The 27,604-nt window shown below is 31.5% G+C and overlaps 1 protein-coding gene across 7 annotated transcripts in view; it reads right to left on the bottom strand.

Moving 5' to 3' along the window:
- LOC106683726 (serine/threonine-protein phosphatase 2B catalytic subunit 3) overlaps nucleotides 1-27,604 on the bottom strand; it is a 222,885-nt gene that overhangs the window by 78,795 nt on the left and 116,486 nt on the right. For all 7 annotated transcript variants that reach the window (XM_067044823.1, XM_067044824.1, XM_067044825.1 and 4 more), the window contains exon 3: nucleotides 15,924-16,048. In XM_067044823.1, coding sequence (XP_066900924.1) covers nucleotides 15,924-16,048 — 125 coding nt within the window. The remainder of the gene's footprint in view (nucleotides 1-15,923; nucleotides 16,049-27,604) is intronic.

Raw genomic sequence — 27,604 nt, 5'->3', positions numbered from 1 at the left:
CTCACTCACTCACTCACTCTCTCACTCACTCACTCACTCACTCACTCACTCACTCACTCACTCACTCACTCACTCACTCACTCACTCACGGGAACACTTTTCTAACCTTACCTGCAAAACATTTACTTATAACAAGTAGATTTGCTTGATGTACGATGACGTTACAATCTCTGAAGATCACTATACCAATCATAATAAGAGAAACTCTTATCTTCCACATCCCCGCCTTCCTCTCTCCTTCCAGGCACCTATATATGGCCTTTCATGTCTATCTTTAAAATAATTACTAATAGGAAGTAGAACAGCCTTAGAAAATATTTACTAATAGTGAGCAACATTGTCAAATATCTAAAACTAGGAATCGTAATTACAAAAAAAAACAGAAGAAGGAAAGACATTTAGTCATTTTACTGTTCAAATTAGATGGCTTCTTATTAGATACGAAAACTTAGTGGAAATAAATAAATAGATTTCAGCACCTAGAAGTGTTAAAGGGTGTAGACGATTTTTGTTTTCACCCCTTCCATGGCCTTATTTATAAGACTTTTCTTATAAGAAAATAGCAGTACCGTGCTGGCCAAGATAAGGTTTTAATTATAGAAGGGGCCATTTCATAATTAGCATGGAAAAAGGTATCGTGTTGCGGGGGTATGTTCGTTCCAGCACGAAGCTGATTTACAGCCACGATAGCTAGCCGCCATATCGCCATACCTAAACAGTTAATGACCGAATAATTTAAAATAAATCAATCAGTGGGTACCTGAACCTTAGCAACTTATAATCCCCTTTGTTTGGAATACTTCTTTAGACACTTTTTTCCAATCCCACATTGGAAGAATGGTGCCAAAACTGGGGGATTAAAATAAATTCCAATAAATCACATTTACCCTTCGTCGTAAACCTTCGTCTTGCCCTACAGTATCTTTTAATAATACCCCACTTATTCCTGTTGAACAGATCCGTTACTTAGGACTAAATCTGGACAAACGACTCACATGGAATCATCATACAAGACTGAAAAGAGAGGAAATTGCTCGTCGATTCCGACTATTACAACATTTACTAGAAAATCGGTCCAAACTTCCAATTCATTACAAAAGACTGATCTACATGCCTGTAATAAGGTCTATCTGGACATGAGTTGAGCTATGGGGCTCCACTAAACCATCTAATTCCTCTCGAATCCAATCCTTACAGTCCTAAATTCTTCGTAAAATCCTTAATGCTCCTTACTTTGTCCTAAATCAAATCATCCATCAGGACCTCAATGTCCCCTATGTTGCCGATTTGGCCAGAACCAGGTACCAATCCTTCCAAAATAAACTTCCCAACCTCCTAAATTAACTCATTTCTAATCTGGCTTCTCCTTCACTACCTAATAATCCTCCTAGGCGTCTGAAAAGAAGATGGCCTCGAGATCTTCTCCTTTAGAAATGTTTTTAGAGTTCTATCAATGGGTAGATTCTCCACATGTTTGTATCATGTCATAATATCACTTACAGTAAATTTACTTGATGTGTATGTATATATGTATACAGTTGTAAATAACAATAAATAAATTATTAAAAAAACAAAAGACGAAAATTATTGTTTGATATGTTTTCAAGGTGGGACAGACAGACAGTTATAATAATAATACATCAATCAAATAAGTTTTAATAAATTAAATTTAAAGTATTTTGGATTAGGTTCACTAATAAAAGGATAGAAAACAATATAATAATTTTGGATAAATCTACTGGACTATAATAAATAAGGCCTTCAGTATTTTAACAAAATGTTTATTAAAATGGAAAATTATTAATAAAACCTAGGACCTAACACTGATACATGTCCCCGCCTACTACTGCTGTAATAAATTAACGTGAGATTCATTCGATTTAAAAAAAATATATAATCCTTTATTTTTTGATAGAAAATTAGAAATAAAAAAGTAAAATAGTATCATAATACTAAAAAAAATTTGGCAAAGTTTAGTTGGCAAAAAAGTGTCTACTACTGAGGCATCTATGTATAAATTTTCAAAATAAAAATAAAAACTACCTAAGACATATTTTAATACTATTTTTTGTTGATCAAAAATCAAGCAGTTTGTATCTTTTCTTTTGCATTACTACCTATTCTTATACCTCAGCAGACTAGAGTTAGCTAAGGTCATAAACATATTCTGCTGCACCGTCTTCACACTTATCTTCACAACTAGGCGAAACGGGACAACCGGTAACTTGCTACAGACGATGTTGTCATCTATCAATGATTTAAATGTTGAAGTGGTCCGGCAATCTCTAGTTAGGACTAAGTAGGAACAAAGCTCGCACACCTTATTTCATGATGGCCAGTAAAGGTCAAATATGGCATAAACATGTGTTTTGATAGTCTGTTGTAAAATTTTAGAAAACGGATTTAAATTTATGAGAGTGACATATTACCTCAAATATCACTGTCACAGAATATCACAAAATAACAAATTATTAAATGACATTAACTGAAAAATTTCACAAATGTTACAGAATAAGGATTTGAAAAACTGTTTAAAGTTATAAACGTTATCAAAATATAAACAAGAGAATGGATTTGTAAATGTCCACATTAAATGAATCACACACAATTGATAAACAAACATATAAAACAAAACAACAAAAATAATACATATATCCCTATATTGAGGAAACGAAGAGATTTAGCCAAGCATATAATCCGCAAATGCTATAGGATTGTTTTAAACCGTTAATGGATAAAGCGAAAGCTCTGAAATGAAATAAAATTAAAAAAAAAAAACACGAGAGAGAAAATTTAGAATGGAAAATCTCTAGAGCTTTCGATTAGGAAAAGAGGATTTAAAATACATATAGTTAATAGATATATAGTTGTTATATGATCATACTGGGTTACTGCCCAGTTTTGGGATCCTTTTTCAGTTAAAGCCTATTTAGGTAGGACTGAAATTTATGAAGGTTTATTTTCCACTTGGAAATGGAATTTACTTTTTTACTATAATATCTCTATTCAATCAGTCTCACATTAATACATCAACCTTGCACCCCCATTTTCATGTGTTTATTTATACAACTATTTAGTTACTAAGTTTTTTTGTCATATTAAAGATTTGAATTATAGCCAAATTTTTGTTTTAATATTAATCTTTATAACTTTTATATCTTAAAATTTGTCATTATTATATAAAACTGTAATCAATAATATATTTAAAATTAACAACAGTCATTACATAAATTACTAACTTTTTGTAAGAGTTAATTATCTTTTTTTTTTACAATGCATGAAGTTGACCCTTGCATTGTTTACGAAGTTCAGACTCATGTTTTCCTACGTTTGCTAATATTCTATTTTATTTTTTTATAATCTTTGGTCTATTGTTAATAGCTATTTAAATATTTTAAGAGAGTTTTTTTTTAATTATTTTTTTTCTTTTAGTATGTATGAGATCATCCATCACCATTACCTATTGGCCACAACTGTTTGGCAAATTGTAATATCTATCAATAAATAAATCTATCAAAAAAAAAAAAAAAAGCTATTTCAAGAAATATATTTCACTAGTTATATTTGTTATGGCATGAAGGCATATGTTTGGAAGTTCTAAAATTAATATAATGCCTATTTATAAATATAAATGAGGAATCGTACATGAAAATTTTAAAATAAAGAAACTATTTGAAGTTGTTCCAAACATTTTTAATTTTAAAAATGATATCATAGATTTTTTTTAAATGTGTGTTATTCCGGTTTATAATGGTTCGATTTATTTTATATTTAAATAGAAGGAGATATGAGGAAATAAAATTAATAGAATATGAAGTAGGAGCAATAATTCATGATGTAACAAGAAAGATTATACTAATTTTCAGTTTAAATGCACCCTTTTCATGAATAATAATAAATACAGGCTTAGCAAGCCCAGATGTTCGATGCGACAACAGTTGCAGGCTATATACATTTATCCATTCAATGACGCTCGTTCTACCAGAACAGTCTTGATGCAATCGCACCTACGCATCGGTCAACCCACAGTTTGGACAGGATATAAAGTAAGATGTGAATGTATGAATGTTTGGCTTCGGCAGTGGCTTATTTGATGGGTCATTTGTAGCTGAGGGAGTTTGAGCGCCAACTTTAATTGCCTCGTAACTGAAGCGGCGCCGGTTAGAATACGGTGTTGGGATCAACTTTTAGTTACTATAGGTAATACAATACAATCCACAGATTGCATTAAATACAATATAAAAGTTTTTTTTTACATGTGTCACTATTACAGAAAAAAATTAAATGTATAAATTACAGATATTTCTAAAAATCGAAAAGTAATTACTTACATATAACCTAATTTTTCGACTTCACATTTAACATATTTAACTATAAATTGTTAAAGTTTTTAAAACTTGTATGAGATTAGCTATTGTATAATGAGGACAGTAGGAAAAGCTATTATATAATATAAATAAGTCAGGTTAGGCAATTTTTGTAAATATAACAAAGCTCATAAGTCATTTCAATTTATATGCTAAATAACAGAAATGTAATATATATTGCAGTGAATCTAAAGATGGGGAGACAGCCCGAAAAGTTGTGATGAAGGATACTTAATAGCGAAGATATTTTCACTAAAACCAACTAAATAAAATAAATATCTTCCAGTCATAGAACCTAAATTATAAGCTATAGTTTAGGTCTTCTGCGTATGTCTTTCAAAATTTATATGTTTTATCAGAGTTTATCTGAAATATTTTTTAACACAGTACATGTGTTACAATACACGTGCAGATGAAAACAGCATAGGTCGATTAGACGATCTAAAATAATATTAAAAAAAAAAAAGGTATTTGTGAATTTAAAAAAGGGAGGAAGAAGATAATACCTGGCCCAACTCCTAAGGGAGCCATTAAGGAGCCCTTGGGACCGACCCTTGCCAATCGGCTTCTCAAGGCTTTTTCTTCTTCCACGAGAATTTTATTACACAATAATATTTTTGGCTACATAACTATATTGTTCTTATAGCATAAATAATTGTGAAAGACAACCATATAAATAGTATATTGCCTGATACTATATAATCAGAAATGCTTTATTGATTCATGCTGCCCAAATACATCGGGTTGCTACATTACACAGCATACTAATCAATCCGTGATCGGACATATATAAATTACATATTTTTACATGATATAATAAAATAGAAAGAAAACATTATTTTTTCCTCAAAGTTTTCTTTTACAATCAATTCCAGTCTACACACCAAATACAAATATTTCAATTTATTCCTTTTTTCCTTCCATTACACACTTTTTATTTCATTTGATCGACAAATTTTCTCTCCCGAATTCCCCAATATAACAAATATTAAAATTATAAATTAATAAATAAAATAACAAACAAAATCACTGAAATAGTGTCACATACGATTATTTGTTTTCGTATTTGAAATATTCCACATATTGTACCGCTTGAGACAGTCAGTAGAGGGACCCAAGTAGAGAAAGCAACCAGTGCCTGCGAAACTGTTTTTGGAATACGTAAAATTCCAAATTATATCAAAACCTTTTTACTTTCACTTGCCTATTCATGGAATGTATAATAAAGGAAAGTATTACAATCATGTAAAATTTTCGAATTCGAGTTTTTGACGGAAATAAACGTTTTGAGGTTCCAAATAACTAAGTCTCGCAAAATGGTCTTTGCGTGTGAACAGCCTATTACAAAAATTAAACTGAGACTGGATTTGACAGGAACGGTTTCAGTAAAATCGACTGATGAAGAGTCCCAGTGTATATAATAGATTTTTCACCTTTTCCAAATTTCTCGTAAACCGCTCCTATGATTTTGATTAAACTCGATATGAATAAGTTCAAATAGGTCTTATCATCACTAAAATAGTCTGACAGGGGTTATATGCGAATTACAATAAAGAAATTAATTATTTATTTATTATTATGCCTGAAAAATATAACTTTGGTGTTTTTATTGATTTATAGTTATTATTTCTACGAGAAGACGTAAACGTCACTACGTTTACGTTACGTTACGTTACGTTTACATTACACTTAATGTAAATAATAATCATAGTAAATAGTGTATCATAACTAAAACGACCAAGATATTATAAATAAATGCACAAATTAGGCATAATGACAGTGCTCACACGAGTTGGTGCCACCTCTGTTAAGAAGTTATAGTAGGCAATATACAACTGAGGCAACTATTTGTCAAGTTGGCCATGTTTATGGTTTGGGCGCCATTGTCAGTTAGAATGTGATACTTTGGCCCCTTGCCTGGCGGCTACTCTATTGTCTTTTGGAATTGGACGCGTCGTCACATCATATGGACTTCTTCCAAAGATCTGTAAATATAATTCTAATGAAATGCTTTGTTATAAGACACAGCTATTGCGCAGAAATTGGAACAGATTGCATATAGATAGAGTCTAGGCCAGAGTATCCAACGTCTATAGATCCCGCATTGTGAGATTTTTCTCTTAAATTTTGAACATTTAAATGCCTAATAACTATGTACTTAAAAGGCAGGTAAGTTACTTTAAATAAGTACAAAAGTTAGAAGACATCACAGTACAGAGACGTTAGGACAAAAAAATGTACAATTTTGATTTTGCAAATAGTAAATTTTAAAGAAGCAGTGGATACCTTTACTAGTTTATTTGGTATTCAAGTTTATGCAACAATTTTCTCTTCTGCAACAAGTTCTTGAGATTGATGAACTAACGCAGACTGAACTAGACTACTACAAGCTAAAGTTCTGCTGACTTTAATTAGACTCTTGCAGGAATAATAATGGAGTAGTTGTATAATTGTTTGACTGTTTATGTAAGGTGTATTCGACTGCTAAGACATCGAAATTAGTTGTGATCAACCGAAACTTCTGAAAAAAAAAAAAACGTATCCAACGGCTGTTAAACCATGGCTCTAGTCTGAGAGGGACATGTTCGTTAAAAATCCCATGATTGAATATATTTAAAAAAAAAAAAAGTTTGTGAACGTAAGATACTCCAAAATGGATTAATTATGAAAGATGTTAAACGAATTATTAAAAGATTTTGAAAAAAATTAGTACAAATGAAACGTGGATAAAAACAAAAAACGTAAAAAACCTGGTGATGTGCGCACATTCACTTTTTAAAGTTATCACAAAATAATCTGAAGAGAAAACGATTTTTTTTTCTGTTATAAAAATTTGTATTTAAGTGTTTCTTGAGGTGGGAATAACGAATATAAATTCGTTAACAAAGATGACGAAGCCGTAATCCAATCGGGAAAGATCGTGCGGTTTCGGCTACCACCATTAGAATTGAATTTTTATATTTTTCTCCTTTAATTATTAATGAAATTCCTTAAAATTTTGTAATTGCCTATTCTTTATTATTGCTAACAATGAGAACTGATTATTATTTTCAAATAAACAAAATAAAAGGTACTTTAAAGGAAGATTTTTTGAAAATTCAGCATTTGAGACCCGTTACACTATTCCAATGAGGGTGTGACGTCTGAAATTAAAAACCACTTAGAACCATTTTGGAATAAATCATTCTAAAAAGTCTGGTCGTACAATTTTAGTGAAAAAGTTGCTATTACTCTCCAAGTATATTATTATTATTGCACTACACTGCCTGCAAGAACCCGGACCCCCTCCACAACAGGAGGACCAATCTACACGGTCTCTTGTCTTCTTCTTGTTACAGATCTGAAACTGTCTCTGAACGTCACTTTGCTATTGTTTTCCCTATCCTCTCTTGAGCTTTTCATGTACACGGTCTTGTCTTCATTCACCTTGAGGCCCAATTCATATGCAGCTTATTCGAATTCCTAGAATGTTTCTTTTAATGCTGCTCGGGTTCTTGGGGCAATCATCTGCATATGCTAAGTGTTGGACAGTCTATTGTAAATGGTCCCTCCTGATTTAGTTCTGATTGAACGAATAGCTATTTCTAATGCTATTTCAAGCATATACCCGTATTAAATAAGTAATTTCAGTATGTAATTATTAACGAGTTTTTGTTTTTGAGCTAGGTTCTTCACACATAGACCATTTTGGGAGAGTTAGATATTTTGGACTCAGGGGATATATTATCGTGAAAAAACGTGAAATCGAAATTTCTCAATACCTTCCCTTACTACATAAATAGGTATAGGAAGTGAAAGGTATATGTATTACCTATCATATGTACCGTATATGTCAACTTATGATACCGTTATTCAAGATCTGACTGTTGCTATTTCGTTCCAATCTGTCATATTCTCCCCAGCTGACACTTGAAGGGTACTGTAATAAAGTAGAGAGAAGGACCAGATGTGCCCCGCCATGTTTTCAATGGAGGTATCGATATGAGGGGGGTCGGTTATCCTGGACAAACTACAAGCCGCGGGATCCGTTCCCTACTTGGCACTGCCATAGGAACCGGTTAGCTATTGCTCCATGTACAGCCCCGTCTCCTGCCAGGGATGGTTTATTCTCGCTCGTCTCTGGTCATTTTTCTTCATGACCGGTCGTTTCATGGCTCCCTGATCCCGGCTGCCCCCTTCCATGGTCTGGAATTGTATTTTCGACCGACCGTGTTTTCATTTTAGAATAAAATACATTACAGAAGTAACAATATGATAGACACACTTTGAGAAATGTTCAAACATTAATTTTATAAACCAAAAATGAAGAAAAAATATCTAAAAAGCAATGGACTTAGCCTTAGGCTTTCGAAAATAAATTATTTGCCAATTATAATAAAATATATTCATTTAGTCTCAATATTCTTTATTAATTCATTTTAAATAACTATACATTTCGGTTTAATTATTTAACCTTAAACGTATCAGTTATTTAATCTGGCTATTATTAAGGATAATATTAATTTTCAATTTCACAGCTTGACATTAATCACTCAAAATATTGCAGGCTAATCTGCCTATGTCTAATATAATATAGTCAGTTAAATAATATTTCTCCACTGTTTTACTCAATATTAATTGCAAGTTTTCTTATACTACAATCAACTAACTTATAACATTTATAATTCGTTTGCTAATACATTATAGAATTTTTTTTTTAAAGTTTTTAATTTGGAATTTATCTTAACAATTAATATAAATAGCATTTAAATTTTTTGTTCTTTTATATTAATATTAATATAACCATGCGCAGAACTGGTTTCATGTTTCGACGATCCCGGTGCTAATAATCAAACATTCAGATATGTATTAGAAACCAGTACATACACTAAATTCAGAACAGTTTTTACGATTTTAACAGTCCTTGGGTTCTGAGTAAGGACTGCTTTAACAGTTCGGAACTAGGTATCGTTCCAAAATACGTACTTGGCTCTATACATTAAATAACAGATTTATTTAAATTTTAATGAAAATAAGATGAGTGCTCAAATATTAGGTTATTATGAAATTATAAATATTTCATTGTTTTCCCCTTGCTTTCTTTTGGTTTATAAAAATGTGTAATTTTAGCAATATGAATTTTAATGTTATAAGGATGTATAAATAAGGTTAATAATAATATTTTGATATATAATATAATTGTTTTAATGTATAATGATACGTTAAAAAAAAGATTGTAATTCAGTAAATAATTTATATAATTTTTTAGGACTAATTAAAGTATGATTTTAGGAATGGAATTTTGAAATGGACAATATGAAGTCCAAACATAGTCCGAGTCATAACATAAAGGAAAATGAAGTTTTCCAGTAAATGAATAATAATTTTTTACATATACAAGTAAACGTAATACATACAATATAAATAAATTAACCGAATTGACATAATGCACGAATAAAGGACAAACAAAAACAAATATTCGATTAGTAATGGACATAAATGGCAGAAAACAAGAATGGGAGCAAGAAGTGGCGGCCCAGAAGGGGAGAAGTAGGTTAGGGCGAGGGTGGGGCTGGCCACTCGGTTAATGGGGCCACACCCTGGGGTGCCTTCTGGCAGGGCACAACAACAAGTGTACAACAAACATAACTTATTACTTAATAACAAAGTAATAATTAATACTATATTATGGCTATATTATCGTATAGCCACTATGATTAAACAAAGCAATACAAATAAAAATTCAGAAAAAATGTAAACATATATATCTGTTTTCTTAGTATAATAACTGGATAATCTTTTTTTAAACATAAATCATTCAAATAGTATCGATAATGTGTACCTTTTTCCATTTATTTTGTTCGATATAAAATAACATGTAATTTTTATTTTTGAATAAAAAAAAATCTTAAATAAACAGTCATATTTTTGGGTATAATTTCGCCCCATTTTCCACTTTGCTTTATCAGGGTAATATATGGTACAGAAATAAACAGTTTACTAAATTTTTTTTTTATCACCATATCAACTATCTAATTCCAATAATGTTTTTTACTCTTAGTCTTGTTCAAAAAAAGACTTAGAAGGTTACTTAGCGTTGTTAAAAAAAAGTGGGAATAATTGAAGAAGAGTAGATCTATTAGAGCTTAAGTGCTAAATTTCAGCGATTGAGTAAATGCTAAAAAAAAAAAAAATAAATAAAAACTTTTTTAAAAAGTAACAATAAAAAATATGACAAAAATTCTCAACCAATATTTTCATTATTATTGTTTTAGATAAAAAATCAGAAGATTATAATATGCTAAATAAATATTAGGAGAATAAGGTGTACTAAAACACAGCAGACAGTGCCCCAGAGGGCGTTGGCGCCAGAACAGTTGTCGCGATGATGTAGCACTCACATCTCTGCCACAGTAAGGGCCAAATACACAAACTGGTTTATAATATACTTTATTCATGCGCGATTGTTTATATAATTCTTGGGAAGAGTCTAATTAATAAAAGTTTAAAAATACATGAGGAGTCTCTATCAAACGTATTTCAGTGTCCGCAATTAGTAGCGGTATGTAAGTTATAATATTATCACAGTTCTATTAGCATTGCCAATGAAAATCAAGTGCAAACTAATAAGAAAATAGAGGACTCTTCATAATATGACCAATATCAGTTGAAAACAGAAATATCCGAGAAAATTAGTGTAAATCAATTTCTCGACTAGCACAGTTTTTTTTCAAAAACATTTCTTTAAATTTAATTTTGAAATGTGAAGCATAAAAATTTAATTAAAACGACACTGTTATAAAATGATTCGAAAACATACAATTTTCGAGAAAAAAAAAAAACCTTCGCAGTAACAACACAGTAACTAAATACTTTATACAAAAGTTGTATATACAACAGCTGTTCTGTTCAACCTTTACCTTTGAACAGCCCTGACGAAGCCCTGCAAAGTGGGGCGAAACGTCGGAAAATAAATAGTTGTAAACTATTTTTGTTTCTCTTTTGACGGCAACCCTGACCATCTTCTGATAAGAATAATGCTTCTTAATAAAAGAGAAAAGTGAGATTAATAATAAAAATAAGGATATTTGTATACTTAAATCAAACAAACAATTGCCCACTAATGGTAAAAAGAAACAAATTAATTTAAAAAAGGTAAGAGAGAAGAGAAAAAAAAATAATAATAGGTAAAATAGAGGTAGTGTAAATAATGAATTAATAAATATAGAATCTATAACAAAATGTCCTGCAGCAGCCAATGCTTCAGTCTTCGGGTTGAGGTTGGGTTTCTCAAGTTGTAGGTCACAGCTCCTTTAACTGTCAGCAACTGGGAGTGGAACTTCATGAGCCGTTTTTGATGTAATCCTCTATTGACTCCATTTGTAATTCCCGATGCAATTGGCTATTTCTTCCTATTCTAGGAATCAAGGAGCATTAACTGCAATTTTTAGGACTTTGTTTTTAAAAAATTGTAATTTTTCCTTTTCGTAAAGGATACCGCTCCCCAGACTTGTACCGCTGTGGCCTGAGAATTGTTTTAAATATAAAAACAGTTGTTTCTGGTATTAGTTTGGAATTTCTGTTTAAGATAGGATATAACATAGGAAATTTAATGTACTTTAATTAAGTATAGATAACAATTCATAAAACTAAGTAATTTCAGAAATACGAGAAAACACATGATTTACATATTCACAACCTCGTTTCTTTCCTTACCCAACGTGCATACCCACTGGATTTTAATGTAATGCACTGATGTTACTAAACATGTCTTGGCTTTTGAATGTTAAGGTAAGGTGTTAAAATAGACTCGACTAATACCGTCACTTAAAAACTACGTGGTTTAGAAAAAAAGTTATATGAAAACATTTGTAGCAATTGTAATATACTTTAATTTGCGTGGACCTTTTACTCCTGTTATTTCTTTGCATTTTTTTCCGTCAAGATATGAACGGAGTAATAACCATTATCTGCTTTATAATTCTTGTGTCTTTATTCTACGATTTTGAATATAGTATTCCTTAAATCTGATGACTTAGGCCGAAAATTAGTCACAAATTAAAGCAATATAATTTACCTTGGAGTGCATTTCCATTCTGACCCAACTTACATTAGATTTTTTTTGCATAAAGCAAACTGGGAATCAGTAAGCCTAAGACAGATATGCGTGGAGAAGATTCACCCAGCTTAAGATCTACATTAAACAAAATTGGCGAGTCAATCATTCAGTCTTTATCAAAAACTAATCATCTATTATGAAAACGAAATAGTAGATTGTCATACACAGCGATAAACTTGAGCAGTTGACTTAGTTAAAAATAAAATAAGTTCGTAATTCCTAGCTGAGGAAATTACTTAAAATTAAACTTCAGACAGGAAAAAAAAGCAGTAAATTTTGAATTAGATCAAAGATAAATACAGATGGCCTAATTACTAGCATAAATGATTACACCAGGAGGAGGAATTAAAGGAAGTCCTCCGACCTTCCCATTAGCCTAAATTAACACTGAGAGGAGGGTGCGGTGCTTTAGGCAAATTGCAGGAGCACTAAGTCCCGAAGCGGTTGTATATTTAAAAAGCTCTGTAAGAACTACCAGGCGTAGAAGATTAAAGATATTTAGCTGTTTGCATTCCTTGTTTCATCATTTTCAAGGATCATTTATAATGGATAATGAATCTCTTGAGAGGGAAAGATAGAAGCCATTAGCTTATTGAATCATTTTCATTAACTTCATTAAACACTATTCCAAATACTATGTATGGTATTGTAATAATTTGGATAGTTGTCATAATAAATAAATTATTACTTCCACACTATGAAAGAAATAATTACTTTGGTTAAAGAAAAAAAGCGTCAAAAATACTAGTAAATTTGGTTTAGAGAAACAGGCTAAGAATTGTAAAAGGCCAAGTCAAACAGACAATTTTTTTGTATGACCCCCTTTCTGGTCATTTCTAAAATACGGGGTTTATCTACAGGTTACCAATCTATTCAAACCAGGGTGGGGGTCAAGGTTTTCATTTTGTGGGACCATTACTAAATGAAAAAAAGTTAACGCCCCATGCCAGATTCGAACCGGCACCGCCGACAGTTCTCAGATTGCTAAGCCCTGTACCTCAACCACCTGACCTACAGTCGGCCCTAGGCCGAACAGACCTAAAAGTGACAAGAAGAAAAGTAATACTAATACACTAAAGGATTATTATTGGTGTCAAGGTGGAGGAATCTAATCAGGAAAGAGGGCAGAGAGGTCCTTTTTTTTTAACCCCTGGCGACTATCAGAGTTACCGCCGCAAACTAACCAAGGTGGGGTGTCAAGACTAATTTTAAGAAATAAATATTGGCTGCCCTACGCAGTAATCGAACCAACAACGTTCCGAACCGGGCGCTCTACGACCTACGCCGCAACCCACACAGGCGTCACGTCCCTCTGCCTAAGGATAGGAAGTGATAGTGATAGCAGTGACGAGGGGAATACCATCTCGATGTATTCTCTGGTGGAATAGATTTAGTGGTAATGGTAATCCTGACAGACTACTGAACGAGATGAAGTTGGTTTGGGACCAATAGAACAGAAATTTGGGAAATTAGGAAAATTGTTTGTATTTCTTTAAAAAATTGAAATCTGTAACATAATATAAATTTTATTTCTTGTAACTTTTGATTGTTTTTTTTTTTGTGGATAATTAATTATAGAGCTTAAAGGTAAAGAAGCTTTATATTGATTGAGTGAATGAAAAAAAAATTACTCACTATCAAAAATTGTTATTATAATCCTACGTTTCAGACATCAAGAGCAAATTTGGTTTTGTATATATCTGTCAGTAGTCGAATTTGGGTTTAGGTATAACTGAATTAAATCTTAAATCCGATTTTGATGAAATTTCAAGGTCCGTGCGGGTTATTACCTAGTTGGTCCTATTTCCATTTTATCAAGTTCAGTCATCTTGTGCAATATGTCTTATTATAGTGTAGACACTTTGAAGGTCTAATCTGTGACTATAGAAAAAATGTTAGACGTTTCCTAGTACCAAAATTACGCAACGTGTCATGTCTGAACAGACTTATCACTTTGATGAACGATTTAGATATGAGAGTGTAAAATACAAAAATCTGATGTGATTCTAAAGAACTCAGCTATATATATCGATAAAGTAATGTTAAAAATCTAAGAAATCAACTGATCGCTCAGTAACTAAAAATAATACAATAGCTCAAAAGCTTGCGGTGTTTACAAAATGCACAGCATTAAACTACCAGAAAGATAAAAAGGTCAGTGTAGGGAGAACAAAGAAAGAGAAGATCCACGAGGCGGATGTTAGGACGTGACTAAAGGAATCGCTGATTCAACTTCTAGGATTCAAGGATAGTAGTGGGCTTGCATCACAGGCAACATATGATCCAGGTGTGAGGTAATAGCATCCTGGGTCAATACCTTCGGTCCCTATAGTACCAAAATCTTGAGTCCTTATCTATTACCATCAGAATCCATAGATAACAAAAAACTCATCATAAAATAGTATTCTTAAAAATGATCCGTAAATTTTGGTCCTCCGATTTCCAAGTATAAGTAAGTATACTGAAAATAAACTTTGGAACAATTGCGAAGGAGGTGATAGCTCTGAATAGTGATCACAAAATGTATAACTGAACACTATAATTTTTATATTTAAGTATATAAATGTACTATATCATAAATGAGGCTATGAGACCAGCAGTTGCCTTAACCACAAAATGTTGGTAATTACAATATTGATCTGTTTTGTGCACACAGAGCAGGTAGATGGAAGCATTTGGGCAGTCCAAACAATTATCTTTTTAGTTGAAATGAAATGAATCATGGGTAAAAGATAATTTGGGGATTAGAACACTTTTGCTCTCACAGCCTACTAACACTTAGCGTAATAAACTACAGCGTATAGAATCATTATAAAACTGGACATACTTTGCTTAAGATAAAAATAATTTCTAGCGGACGTTAGTCCCTGCAGTCATAGCTTAAGGATGCCACCAGAGTCATTAAAATTCATGGTATGGGATGGCTTACCCCGCATTGGCATTGCCGACGCTTGCGGCTCTGAAATATATAACGCCCTCGACTAAGCAAGGCGCTGTCAACAGATGCTCGTCCGATAATTTGACCAGAAATAGTTCTCAGTATCGACAAAAACTGTTGACTGGCTACTCTATCAAAGCAGATTGATTCATTTAGGCAACCGATCGTTGGCTTCCACAGTTTGTGAAGTTGTCGATCTTTCAAACTACCAACTCAATCATCAAGTTACTGTCTGAGTGTTCATACACTAACAACAAAAAAATATAATTTATTTGGGTTTGCTGAGTTTTAAACCGAATCCACACGTTGCTACTTGCCTCAAATCCAAAATATTTACAATACTTCGTAAACAAATGTCTGTAGACTTAGGCGTGAACCAGCACCATTAGGTTTTCACTTAGAATCAGAATTCATGAATAAACTTCCAGTATGCTTTAGGATTTTTAGTAGCAGATAACACAGTTTCTATAGCTTCAATATCAAGAGAATATTTTAAAATTAATTTAGACTAAAGTCTCACCTCTATACTGAAATAACCTCGATCGACGTAGTCACCTAGGAAGAGGTACTTGGTGGAAGCGGGTGGACCACCAACCTCGAACAGTTTCATGAGGTCGTAAAACTGGCCGTGGATGTCACCGCATACTGTAACAATAACAATAGATTAATAAAAGTGTCAATAAGAATATATAAATGAGGAAGAAAAATTAATAATAGCTTTGGTTATTTGATTGGCATAGCTCTTTGAGGAAAGAGTATAAAGTAGAAGATTAGATACAAGGAAAAGTAAAAAGTCAATAAGGTGCCCAATCCGGTGACGTGGTAGAGGAGTAGAAACCAATCATGTGATCGAAAAATTACCTTCTGTGTCAGTTTATGGTACAATGACAGACATATCTATTAAACTCATTAAACTCAAACCTGATCTCCGAGGGGGTGGTCAACACCACTCTTTGTCCCTTCACTTTCCCATTGAAGGATAGGACCTACCCTCCCCCCGAATAGCCGAATTCAGCTCGAAGGTTATCTAAACAATCAGTATTTTTTTTTCTAGTAACCTGCCAAAAAATAGGCCGGACTCTACCTTACACCAAACTGGCTGACTGGTATATCGGGTTTATTTTTCATATCAATTATATTATTTTTTATTTCATGAAGTGAGTCAAACAAGTTGTACAAAAAATTGTAGAACCATTTAATGAATGGCGACGTTTTTATTAATTAATTACGTTAGGGCTAGGTAACAACGCGTTATATCCTCTAAACTCCCCTTATACACGTTGGTGTATATCATGCTTATTATGATGAATGATATAGTTGTATATCATGCTTATTAGTTCACGATATCATTGTGGTTTGTAGATCTACAAGAACGTCTGGCAAGTATATGGGTTACTATAGCTTCCTCACAAGTAAGGGAAACACTTCATTCAAAAAACAGTGCTACCCAATTCCATTAAGTTGCTATACACACAGCATACTAAGACTAACTAGTTAGGCAATCGCTTATTATTCATATGATACATAGGCATAGTCAGTAAACATTAAAATACATAATACCAATACATGATTATTTTTTGTTCATATGGTTTTAGTTCTTTAATCTTATTTTATATTTTCATTTTTTTGTTTATCTTTTTTACGTTTTTTTTTCTTCTATTATCTATTTACTAATATGTCTACATCTAATTAAAATTGGTTCCGTTTGTGATTAAAAAATACAAACTAAGCAAAACTTTTTGGGTTAGAGGACATACAATGTTTTATTATGAATATGAATACAGAGCATCCCAGCCTTCGGTAGAGAGGAAGAAAAAAAAAGAAAGAATATATAAACTTTTTACCTAGCGCTGTCGACGAAAGTTAAGGTCGATTGGATGAATTTCCCTCTTGAATATCAAATGTCAAAACTTTTTATCAGCCAGGGGAGCCCGATGGACTAAGTGGTTACAATACTTCCAAAATATTTGTCATGTAAATTTTTTTAAGCAATATTAGAAGCGTTCTTTATTCCCTAACACAAAGAATATGTTTATTATTTTATTTCAAATCGACTATTTTAAAAATTTATTACACATAGGAGCTAGATTTAGATACTAGATCAATTATTCCTTCCGAAAATGCTTCCTCAGTCGTCGGAGAAAAGAACATTTGCAAGTGCAAAATTATTATGGGGAAGAATAATCAGGCGGTATTTCTACTCGATAAAATAGAAAACTAAAAAATTTCCACGGTAATTTTGGGGGATAGTCACGAAAGAGGTATGGCGTACAGAGAAAGTTTTCTTTTAAGCATTTTTTTTTTGGATACCGATCATTTTGAGGGGTGGTCTATTCTCTTTTCCTACTTCGGTTACAAAGGTTCATTAAAGAAAATTAATAAACCTAATATAGCTGTATCTTTTTTTTTTTTTTTTTCATACCCTCCTGTAAAGATTTTAGTGGGTATTTGGTACGTACATATAGGAGGTATGCTATATGTATAGCTGGGTGTGAAGGATACCTTGGATTGCCTTTTGGCATTATAAGGTTAGGTGAGGGGTCCAATGCAGGTTGTAACTTGGTTGGCATACGCTAGTGGATTATTGGAACGGGGAGGGTTGTATCTAATGCTATAATAAGAGTCTTATTTCGATGAATTTCGTTTTGTTATATCAGGAATAAATTAAATTTTAAATAAGAAATGAAATTAATTCCAAAACAAATTTAGGCCAATTAAATTAGATCGAAAAAGGCCGGGCTTGGAATTTGGGTAAAACTGGAAACTGTTTTAATCGATGTATTCTTCCTCTAATAAGAATGAAAAAAGTTTGCCCTGATTTCTGTGGTGAGCATTACGCGGTACTCTTAAACTATATCGTAATTTTCTGAATTTTTGTAAAATTAAAAAGAATCAAAAACGCCGTTTGAAATATTGCTTGATTACAGTATCCTAAGACTCCTCTCCGCGTTTTAAGTAAATGTTTCAAAAATGATGCATGACCGTCGCCAAATAAAGGTGTTAGTGGAGCGTGTCGGCTGGGAAGGATCGCCTTGTAATATCTTTTCTGTTACATTGTAATGATACGTATCTGAAATTTTATACAAAAGCAAAATTCATAAGTGACAAATGATGACTTTTCTTTCTAAAACTCCCATCAAAACATAATTATTAAGAATAGAAACAATTTTTTTTTTTGGATATTGTTATATCTTACGACTTAGATAGTTATAATAACTTAATCGGCTTACAGTTTGGTCAGTATATCAGTAAACTATATCTCAGGAGTTATAGGACGTACGATTGTCTATTAGTTATCAAAGTAAAGCTTATTGATTAAACTATAAAGTAATTTATCTTCATAGGAGTTGTAGTTTTCATGATATTTGCTACAATAAATTCACAAAATGTTGATTTTTAGGGGTTCGGATAAAACCTTTGGTTAATGAAGAACTACATCTCAGGAACCAGTAGACGTGCCCACAAATTGTGCTATAAGTAATTTATAACATCTCAGGCATAGTATTTTTCATGATATTTGGTATAATTAATTCACAAAATGTTGTTTTATAGTAGTTCGGATAAAACCTTTAATGTATAAAAGAATATAACTTAGAAATCGTTAGACGTACAGATGTATAAGTATTTTCGCAAGAGCAGCAGTTTCATGATATTTGCCAAAATAAATTCAAAAAATGTTGTTTTTTAGTTGTTCGGACAAACCGTTTGGGTTATCGCTGGAACTATTAGTCATAATTTTAGCCAATTTTCAATGCCGATTTCATATTTCCATGCCCTACTCATTATTAGTTAATATTTTAAAGGTAAGACAAGCCAGAGCCAGATAAGGGGTTTTTGGGGGCGGACGGGTTATTTTTCGTATTGAACTTTCGAAACGAACGATTGGTGGATATTAATTACTGATTATTTAATAATGGTAGACAAAGTTATGAAGCCAAAGTTCAGTAGAGGGATATGTCACATCTTAGCGATAGGAAAGGGAATACAATAAAAATAAACTGAAAGTAGAATCGATATAAAAAAAGGCTTTCGACAGAGTGTGGACTGGTCTATAAAAATCATAGGACCGCTGCTAGGTTTCAGCAATCGTCCCTAGTCCGGCTTCATCCAAGCGTTTGGCTTCGGTGATCGTTATCAGAGGGGCAGTCCAATACAGATCTAGTTCTGAATAGACAAACGATTAGTAAGGACTAAGAAAAAAATCTTTATTAGTAGGATTATTCATTAAGTTTTTTTTTATTTAGTTAAATGTCCTTATCTTCTCCAGTATAGGGAAGGAAAGACGGATTATCCCACTGGTCACCAACGTCTACCAATAGGAAGGCAGAGGATGCCTGAACACGTTCGGTTACCATGGCCTGTTGAGGAAGTTTAAAAAATTGTTTAAATGAATTAATGTGTAGCGTAAAATAAATATATACAATAAAAAACAAACTACTTTCTTTTGGGTAATAGTCTTTTATGACAAATATTTATATTTTTTTAAAAAGAATTTTCATTTCGCATTTTAAACAACCAATTAAACGAGTTAATAAAAAGAATTTAAATATTTTAAAAGTTGTTTTTATTGGATTCTTTATATCAATTGATCACAGGCACATTTTATATTTTGTGTTTTATTTAATTAATTATATTTACCTACATCTCTCGCTTTCATAGTATTCCATATTTATTTATAATACCGAAGGGATACAAATAAATAATTTAATGGAAAGTTGCATTAAACTCAGATAGCATATTTCTTTATGATTTTTTTTTAACTAATTAAAAAAATAATGGACTTGCTTGTACAGTTTCCCTCTGAACCTTCCGTTTATATTTAGAGAACAAAAAAAAAAATTAAATCATTGCAAAAGCAAAGACTATATAATTAATTTTATTTTTTTAAAGTTTACATGCCGAGGAAAAATAAAACTAAAAAAATATCAGTCAGTTTGAAATACAAAAGAATCAATTTAATCGACAGATCCAATAAAGCAATATGTCATAACGTGTACAAAACAGTCTCGCAAAAACAAATGATTTTCATTAAGTTACTTTGGAAAAAAAAAAAAGCTTTTCTTCTATTAAAAACGACGGCGCTGTCGATCGGAAGAAAAAAGAACACATATAAAAAAAGCAACGGAAAATGGAAAAAGAATCCGATTAAAGCGAATTGGATTTTTTTTTTAAACCCCCTAAAATGCCTTTCTTCTCTGCCCCCTTCCCTCCGGCTCAAACGGCAAATTACATCTTTTATTACAATGGCTCAAAAAGAGACAGTAGAAATTAGAATAATTTCAAAAGAGAGAAGAGCTATTAATAAAATATGAATTTTTTTTAACAGCTAAATGTGATCTGAGGACTTACAGCCCCTACTCGATTTAGAATATCTTTAAATTTTTTAACGACATATGTCGTACATATATACAATTCACTAGTAAAGATTCCTTTTTCGGAATATAGAAAGAAAGGAAATTTTTTGAAAAAGTGACAAATTAAAATTCCGATTCTAAATGTTATCTGGAAATGTTTATAAAAGTGAGAGGTTTCAAAACTTCGGATAGAGACGGGTCAAGACAGTACAAAGCGGATTGTAAAGATTTCGACAGCGACATCAATACACGGTTATGTTCCAACAGAACTCTTGCTTTAAAGCCCAAAAAATCAACTGTTTTCGAGGTAGACTCGTTTGCTCACTGTAAAATTAAACAAGTGAAAACGGAAATATGAACAGATAAAAAAGAAATATCAAATACAGTAAACACTAAAAGATGGAAAAAAAGAGTAAAATAAAGAATAAAGGAAGATAATGAACAAGATAAGAAATATACCTGCAGATGGAAGGCGAACACAAGAACAAGAGGTTTACAGGAAAAAATGAGAGAGGGGAGAGGAGAGGAGGTTGGCGGTTAACTGTTATTTCATTTTCTTGTTATTTTTTTCTTATAATTATTTGATATCATCCTTTAAATACTAAACGATTTTAATTATAATGGGCTTATTACTGATTTTTTGACGCTTTTCAATTTATCAGGTAAAATGAGTTAAATCTAATTTATTTAAACCATTTAAAAAATTTATTGGAATTACATAGCCATGTCTGGCATAGTATAATGCTACTGATACATTAAAAATTGTTTGAGATAAGAATCACAAATCAAGAATATTTTTCATTTTCTTGAAAACATTTGTAATATCAAATTAGATCCTTTTACATCTTTATAGCTAATATTAAACGTGAGAATTATCGCTATGTTAGCCTTATATTAAATTTACATTCTTAACTCAAGCTGACAGAGTAAAATCAACTTGAGTTTGAAATGAGAGAAAAATTGACATTTCTAGAACTATACTGGGCAGATATCTATATTTTGTTTTTAATTTAATATATATCAATTCATTTGTGAATATCAGCTATCAACCAGTCTAAAGTGGTGTTGGGATATATGAATTGTAAATCGACTGGCTTAAATCTGGAACAGGTCGATGTATATCTAGGAATCAAAATTGTATAACGAAAAAGGTTTGATTCTGAGATAAATAAGCGCATAAAGAAAGCAAAAAAGTGTCCACCGCCAACCCCGTAACGTCATAATCGGCAAAAGTAAAATAGAGATGAAAACAAAGATAACATAACATAAACAGATCTTTTTCTCTACACTGTCCTATGCAGCTAAGAGATGGTCTGGTTTTTATAAAAATTGGAGAGACACTGAAATGAAATTCCTGAGAAAAGTTTTTGGTAAAACTCGAATGATAACTGAGAGAAGATATAGGGTAGGAATCGCTTATGGAAAATATTAATAGAAGATAATAATAGAAAATAGAAAATAGAACAAACTTACGTTATTATTAAAACTATATAATTTTATTAATAAAAGTTTTTCATTAATATTTGGGCAAAGAATATCATTTATTCAAGTTGATATTAACTCCACGAAAAAACTGTGAAATTACCCTTTTCCTTTTAATCCATATCAACATAGTACACAATGACAGGTATTCAGGCTGTTCAGTGAAATGTATTGTCTAAAAATTGAAATGAGCCTATTCATTAATATCATTAGGCAAAACCTGACAGAATATCGTGTATTTTAGATTACTTTGATTAGGTAGAACATGGCTCTTCAAGGTGGATAATTATTGATACTGACTCTGATAATAACATGCAAACCTAAAAGTGATATCGACCATCGATACGGATCGATATATTGCACACAATCATTGCCTTTTCGACGACTACAACCAGGCGACCCTCCGTAGAACAGATACAGATATCATTGTACGCAAACAGGTGTAGTATAGATAGTGTCCGTCATCTCTATCTCGTCGCTTTTCGAGAGAAGCCTGCCAATCTAGGAAAAGGTTGTTGAGGCTGATGCCGTAAAAACAAAACAATAAACCTGGTGCGTTGCGCGCATTACACAACAGGGATTTACCAACCTCTACTTAAAGATTACATCTGTCCGGTATGTTTCGAAACAGATATTGCTATTTGTAATACTCAGGAAGATAATATGTTTCATATTTAGGTTATGAGAATGTAAAATCTGACATTGTCATAACAACTTTGGAAATACGAAAAAATATTTATTTTATCCCTCATTCGATTATCGAATTCATTCATATTTTAAATTTATTCATTGTTTATTACTAATGAAAATGACAGATGATTAATTTTTCAAATAAAAAAAATAAAGGTAGGTACTTAAAGTTTCGGCATTTAACTCCTGAATAGAAGAAAAAACTTTTTATTTTTTCAACCATTTTCACATTTCTTGCTCCAGGATGTATAACTATTGATAGAATGTCAGATTTCTGTCAACACAAGATATGTCAGATTTCTATGCTCCAATCACAATGTGAATTGAAGAAGGGTCATGTAAATTTTCATTAACATTAAATAAAAATTGAATGAGTACAATTTGACTATTTTTTATTTATTTTTTTATATTAGTTTCTCTCTCATGAAAGGTTGTCATGGAGCAATAAAGAAAGAGCAGTTTTCGAGAAAAACGAATAAATATGAAAAATCGATTCTAAAGTGGTACTTCCGGTCGGTTGCTTTTTTGAAAAAGTGCTATCGCATCCCAGACATCTACTCGCCTTACATATGTAATATCGATTTTGTATGACTAATCATCCGATTCGTTGAGCTAGTCTGTTCGCACAGACATGCACACACGCACAGATCATTTTGCGAGACTAGTTTATCTTACATTTTACACGACCCCAATTTTAATTTTCCTTACTATATATCCCATATATCGGTAGCTGAAAGTAAAAATATAAAATAGAGCGATTAAGGAGGTATTGATTTAAGAATTTTCCTTTTTTCTCAAGAATGATACATTTCTGTATCTCGTATAGAACCTATTAATTTGAAAACCAATTTTTTTTTTCAAATGATAATTACAGAAATTCATAATAATTATAGAAACAGTATGTAATTGTAAACGTAGTAATCATGTTTCCTTAACTATAAGTTACACATTTCAGGCAATTTTATGGAAATTATAATCCACTTATCTCCATGTTAATTTCATTTCCACTTATACATAAATCTATAAAAGAAACAACATAAATAACAATAAACGGCATAAGGAACGTTAATGAAATAACAGAATATACTTTAGGATTGAAAATAATTTTCATCGCAGTCCATTAGTGTAAAACATTTAAAGTAATTGCAAACGTCAACAAAAATAAAAAGCAGAAATGTAATCATGATAAACGGCTATGGTGCACTGCGGCAGTACAGGTTATACAACCAGCAGAGATAATAAACTTATTTATATATTTTATAATCACAAATCTTCTTATAGGATTAAGAAATAAAAAAAAGCAATATATTTAAACAAGCAAGCTCCAGACCTAACAACTGCTGTGTATTATATATTTTTTTAAACAAGCATATTTATATACAAAACCCGGATTATCTCGAAATTAAAAAAAAATTAAGATATTAGATCTGAACCCATCACAGCTTTAGTTCCCTAAAATATCTTTACAAATAAAAAGGAAAAAATTGACAAAGTATATTTTATAATAACATATCTGATAATTAAAAAAAAAAAAGAGATTTATTTATTACATTCGATTACCAGTTTCACCGAGGTTGTTAAATGACAAATGGTTATTATTAAGAATAAAAAAAAAATTTCAGATGAATATCCACAAAATATACATGGAACCGAATGCCTGCCTATTGTGATAAAAAAGGGACCTAATTACATATATGTTAACATGAAAACAATCAATTTGTTGAAAATTATCGTTGCTTGATAATTGATACCTACGGATTATTAAATGGATCTATGAATATGCTTACTGTTTATAAAGAACAGAGGGAAAATGGAGTCATCTGCAAACCGTATTAATTTTAATGTAGTTTCTTTATAGTAAAAAAATAATGTACTTTGGATCTAAAGAAAGTTATTAATAATAATAACAAAATTTTATGCCACAGAACAGGTCCGTTTTTCCGGACCCTCCATATACAAAACCCGGATTATCAGGATTTTTTTTCTGTTTTGGTTTTTCTGTTTGGATTTTCCTCGCTTTTCTTCGACTAACTATGCTCATTGGAATTTTGTTATAGTAATAAATAAGATGACTGTGATGATAATGTAAAAAAAAATAAATAAATAAATGATACTGTCAGATGCAATGATAAGATTTTTGCTGTGAACGTTCATAAGACATTATCAAAGCAATAAAGTCAAGGGTAATTTTCGAGGGAGGAGGGAGGGGGCAAGACATTAATTTATCAAAGTTATCTCAAATCAAATTAATGTTTCAATAATTTAACTTTGTCCGGAGTTAGCCTAAACTATTTATCTGCAAGCAACTTTAGCGAATTCATTAACTAAGATTAAGCGGAACCGAAGACTTCAGATTGTATCCGAATTTAATTAACACCATACAAGCAATTGGTCGAATAAATTAATTTATTACCTAGAACTTACGCGTTTCTTTGCTAGTTAATTGATACTCCTGATGATGAGATTGATTCATTATTTATTTTTAATTATTAGTAAAAATGTGAGATTTTTCAAATAAACAAAATTAAAGCTACCTTAGAAGTTTTTTTTAAAAATACCGCCTTTAAGCCCTGTTGTACTATTTCAATGAGGATAAAAAGGATCTGATATTAAAAATCACATAATTTTAAATCGATGTACTGGATTTAATCGAAATTGTTAGAGCCGTTTTTGAAAAAATAACTCCAAAATATGTATAATCAATAAAGCAGCACTTCCGGTTATAGTTAGTCGATTTTAACTTTTCGTTTTTTTTAAGCTAGGATGTTCACACACAGACCATTTTGTGAGATTTGGTTATTTGGACTAAGGATGTATATGTACCTCAAAATGTATATTCCGTTGAAAACTCGAACTCGTAATTTTTGACAATCGCAATACTCCCTTCCCCCCCCCCTTACTACATATATCATATATAGGTGAGTGAAAGTAAAACGTTGATATACGAGATTCATAATTAGCATATGTGTTATATAAAATTCTGTCATATGTGGTTTCAAATTTTTTAATTCTAAAGCGAAGTAGACGATATTTCGAAATTAAATTGATCAATTTTTTCCGTATCAATTCTAGTGAGGTGAAATGGCTAGAATAAAAAAGGCAGAAGCGAGAAAGTTGAAAAGGTACGTCTGGAAGCTATTTGAAGAAGTGGTGAAGTCGCAATGCAAAGGTGTAACTTCGCACGAAATATCCTCCCACATCCTGGACAAGCTGAAAGTGGACGTCAAGAACAGAGTGAACGCCATATTGGCCATCGGAGCTGAAATCGGTTTAGTAAGCATGAAGCCGGAGGGTAGGTACATCATGAAGAGAGGAGTCACAGACTTGGACAAGCTTCTCGATGCCATAGGCTAAATGTAGGAGCAGTATTTTGGAAATAAATATTAATAATTTAGTTTTTATTTTTTATGTTAAACCAGACAAATTAGAATCATAACTCTAACGCTTTATATTGTTAAGCCTCTCGAGATAATTACAAGCGCAAACGATTTGCGATGAAGGAGATGGATGTTGAAAAAAAATTTTTTTTTTCTTTTCTTATATCTCAAAAATCTGGCAAACTGCGCGCATCGCAACTTTCACATACCACCCAACTTGCCATTCTCCGGTTTTGTGCTTTTTTAGAAATTTATTAATTTATTATAATTTAATTTTTCTGCTGCTATAAAAATTTATATTTTAGGGTCACTCGAAGAGGAAATAAGAAATACTAACTTTTTTCCTGTCAAGAATAAAATAATTTAACAAAATATTACTAAGTCGTGTATATATTGGACTGGGGAGAGATTATATACGTCTGTCTCAGATTTCACTGGCCTCATTTATTTAGTTTATAGTTAAAGTGTTTCGAAGTTTATAACTTCTAACAATGCAAAATGCCAATTTATTCCAAATAAATTAACTAAACGTACTTCAGAGAAAGATTCTAATGCTGTTAAACCTATGATATGCTTGCCCAACGTGGCACGGCGGAGAAAGCTCTAGAGTCTATATTAACCACAAGCAAATCAGGCACATGAGTAGATGATATTTCCAAAGAGCCAAAGAGAAGAAAACATGAAGGTTATTCACTCCAATTTATAATTATTTTAATGAAAACAATATACAGTTAAAAGTAAAAATTTATGACTTTGCCAAACATAGTAAAGGGGATATAATAAATAATAAGAAAATGGAATTTTGAAAAATCTATCTTAAAAACTAAACAAGAAAAAAAATGTAATAAATTTAGTCTGTATTATTAATAGGGGAGAAATGAGAGAAATAAAATAAAAGGATCATGCCTCAGGTAATACAATGAATCCATGAATATAATTCTCTTTTTTTTCTTAGATGTGGAAACAATTAAAAATAATATATCACTATCATTAAAATTAATCCATAATAAATTTGTAAAATAAGCATAGCGAAAGGAACGAGACACTCCCAATATATAACAATTTTAAGACAAGAATTTCCAAGAAATGGAAAATGTTAATAGGATTAATATTGCTGGGGAGAGGGGCTTTTCCTAATTGGAAAAATATCTACCTCTTCTTCAGAGTAAAAAAAAACAAAAAAAAAAAAAAAACAGCTTGTTTGATATTCAATAATATCAATGAAACAGAGAAATTAAATTTAAAAAATAAGCAATCCAATTTAGCAGTCCAAATAAACCAGACGCTCTTACTATTAC

Source organism: Halyomorpha halys, unplaced genomic scaffold, assembly GCF_000696795.3.
Source record: "Halyomorpha halys isolate HHAL.00 unplaced genomic scaffold, Hhal_1.1 Scaffold508.1, whole genome shotgun sequence".
In the NCBI taxonomy this organism is placed as follows: domain Eukaryota; kingdom Metazoa; phylum Arthropoda; class Insecta; order Hemiptera; family Pentatomidae; genus Halyomorpha; species Halyomorpha halys.
Note: the sequence above shows the minus strand (reverse complement) of the source record. Positions and strands in the feature narration are given on the sequence as shown.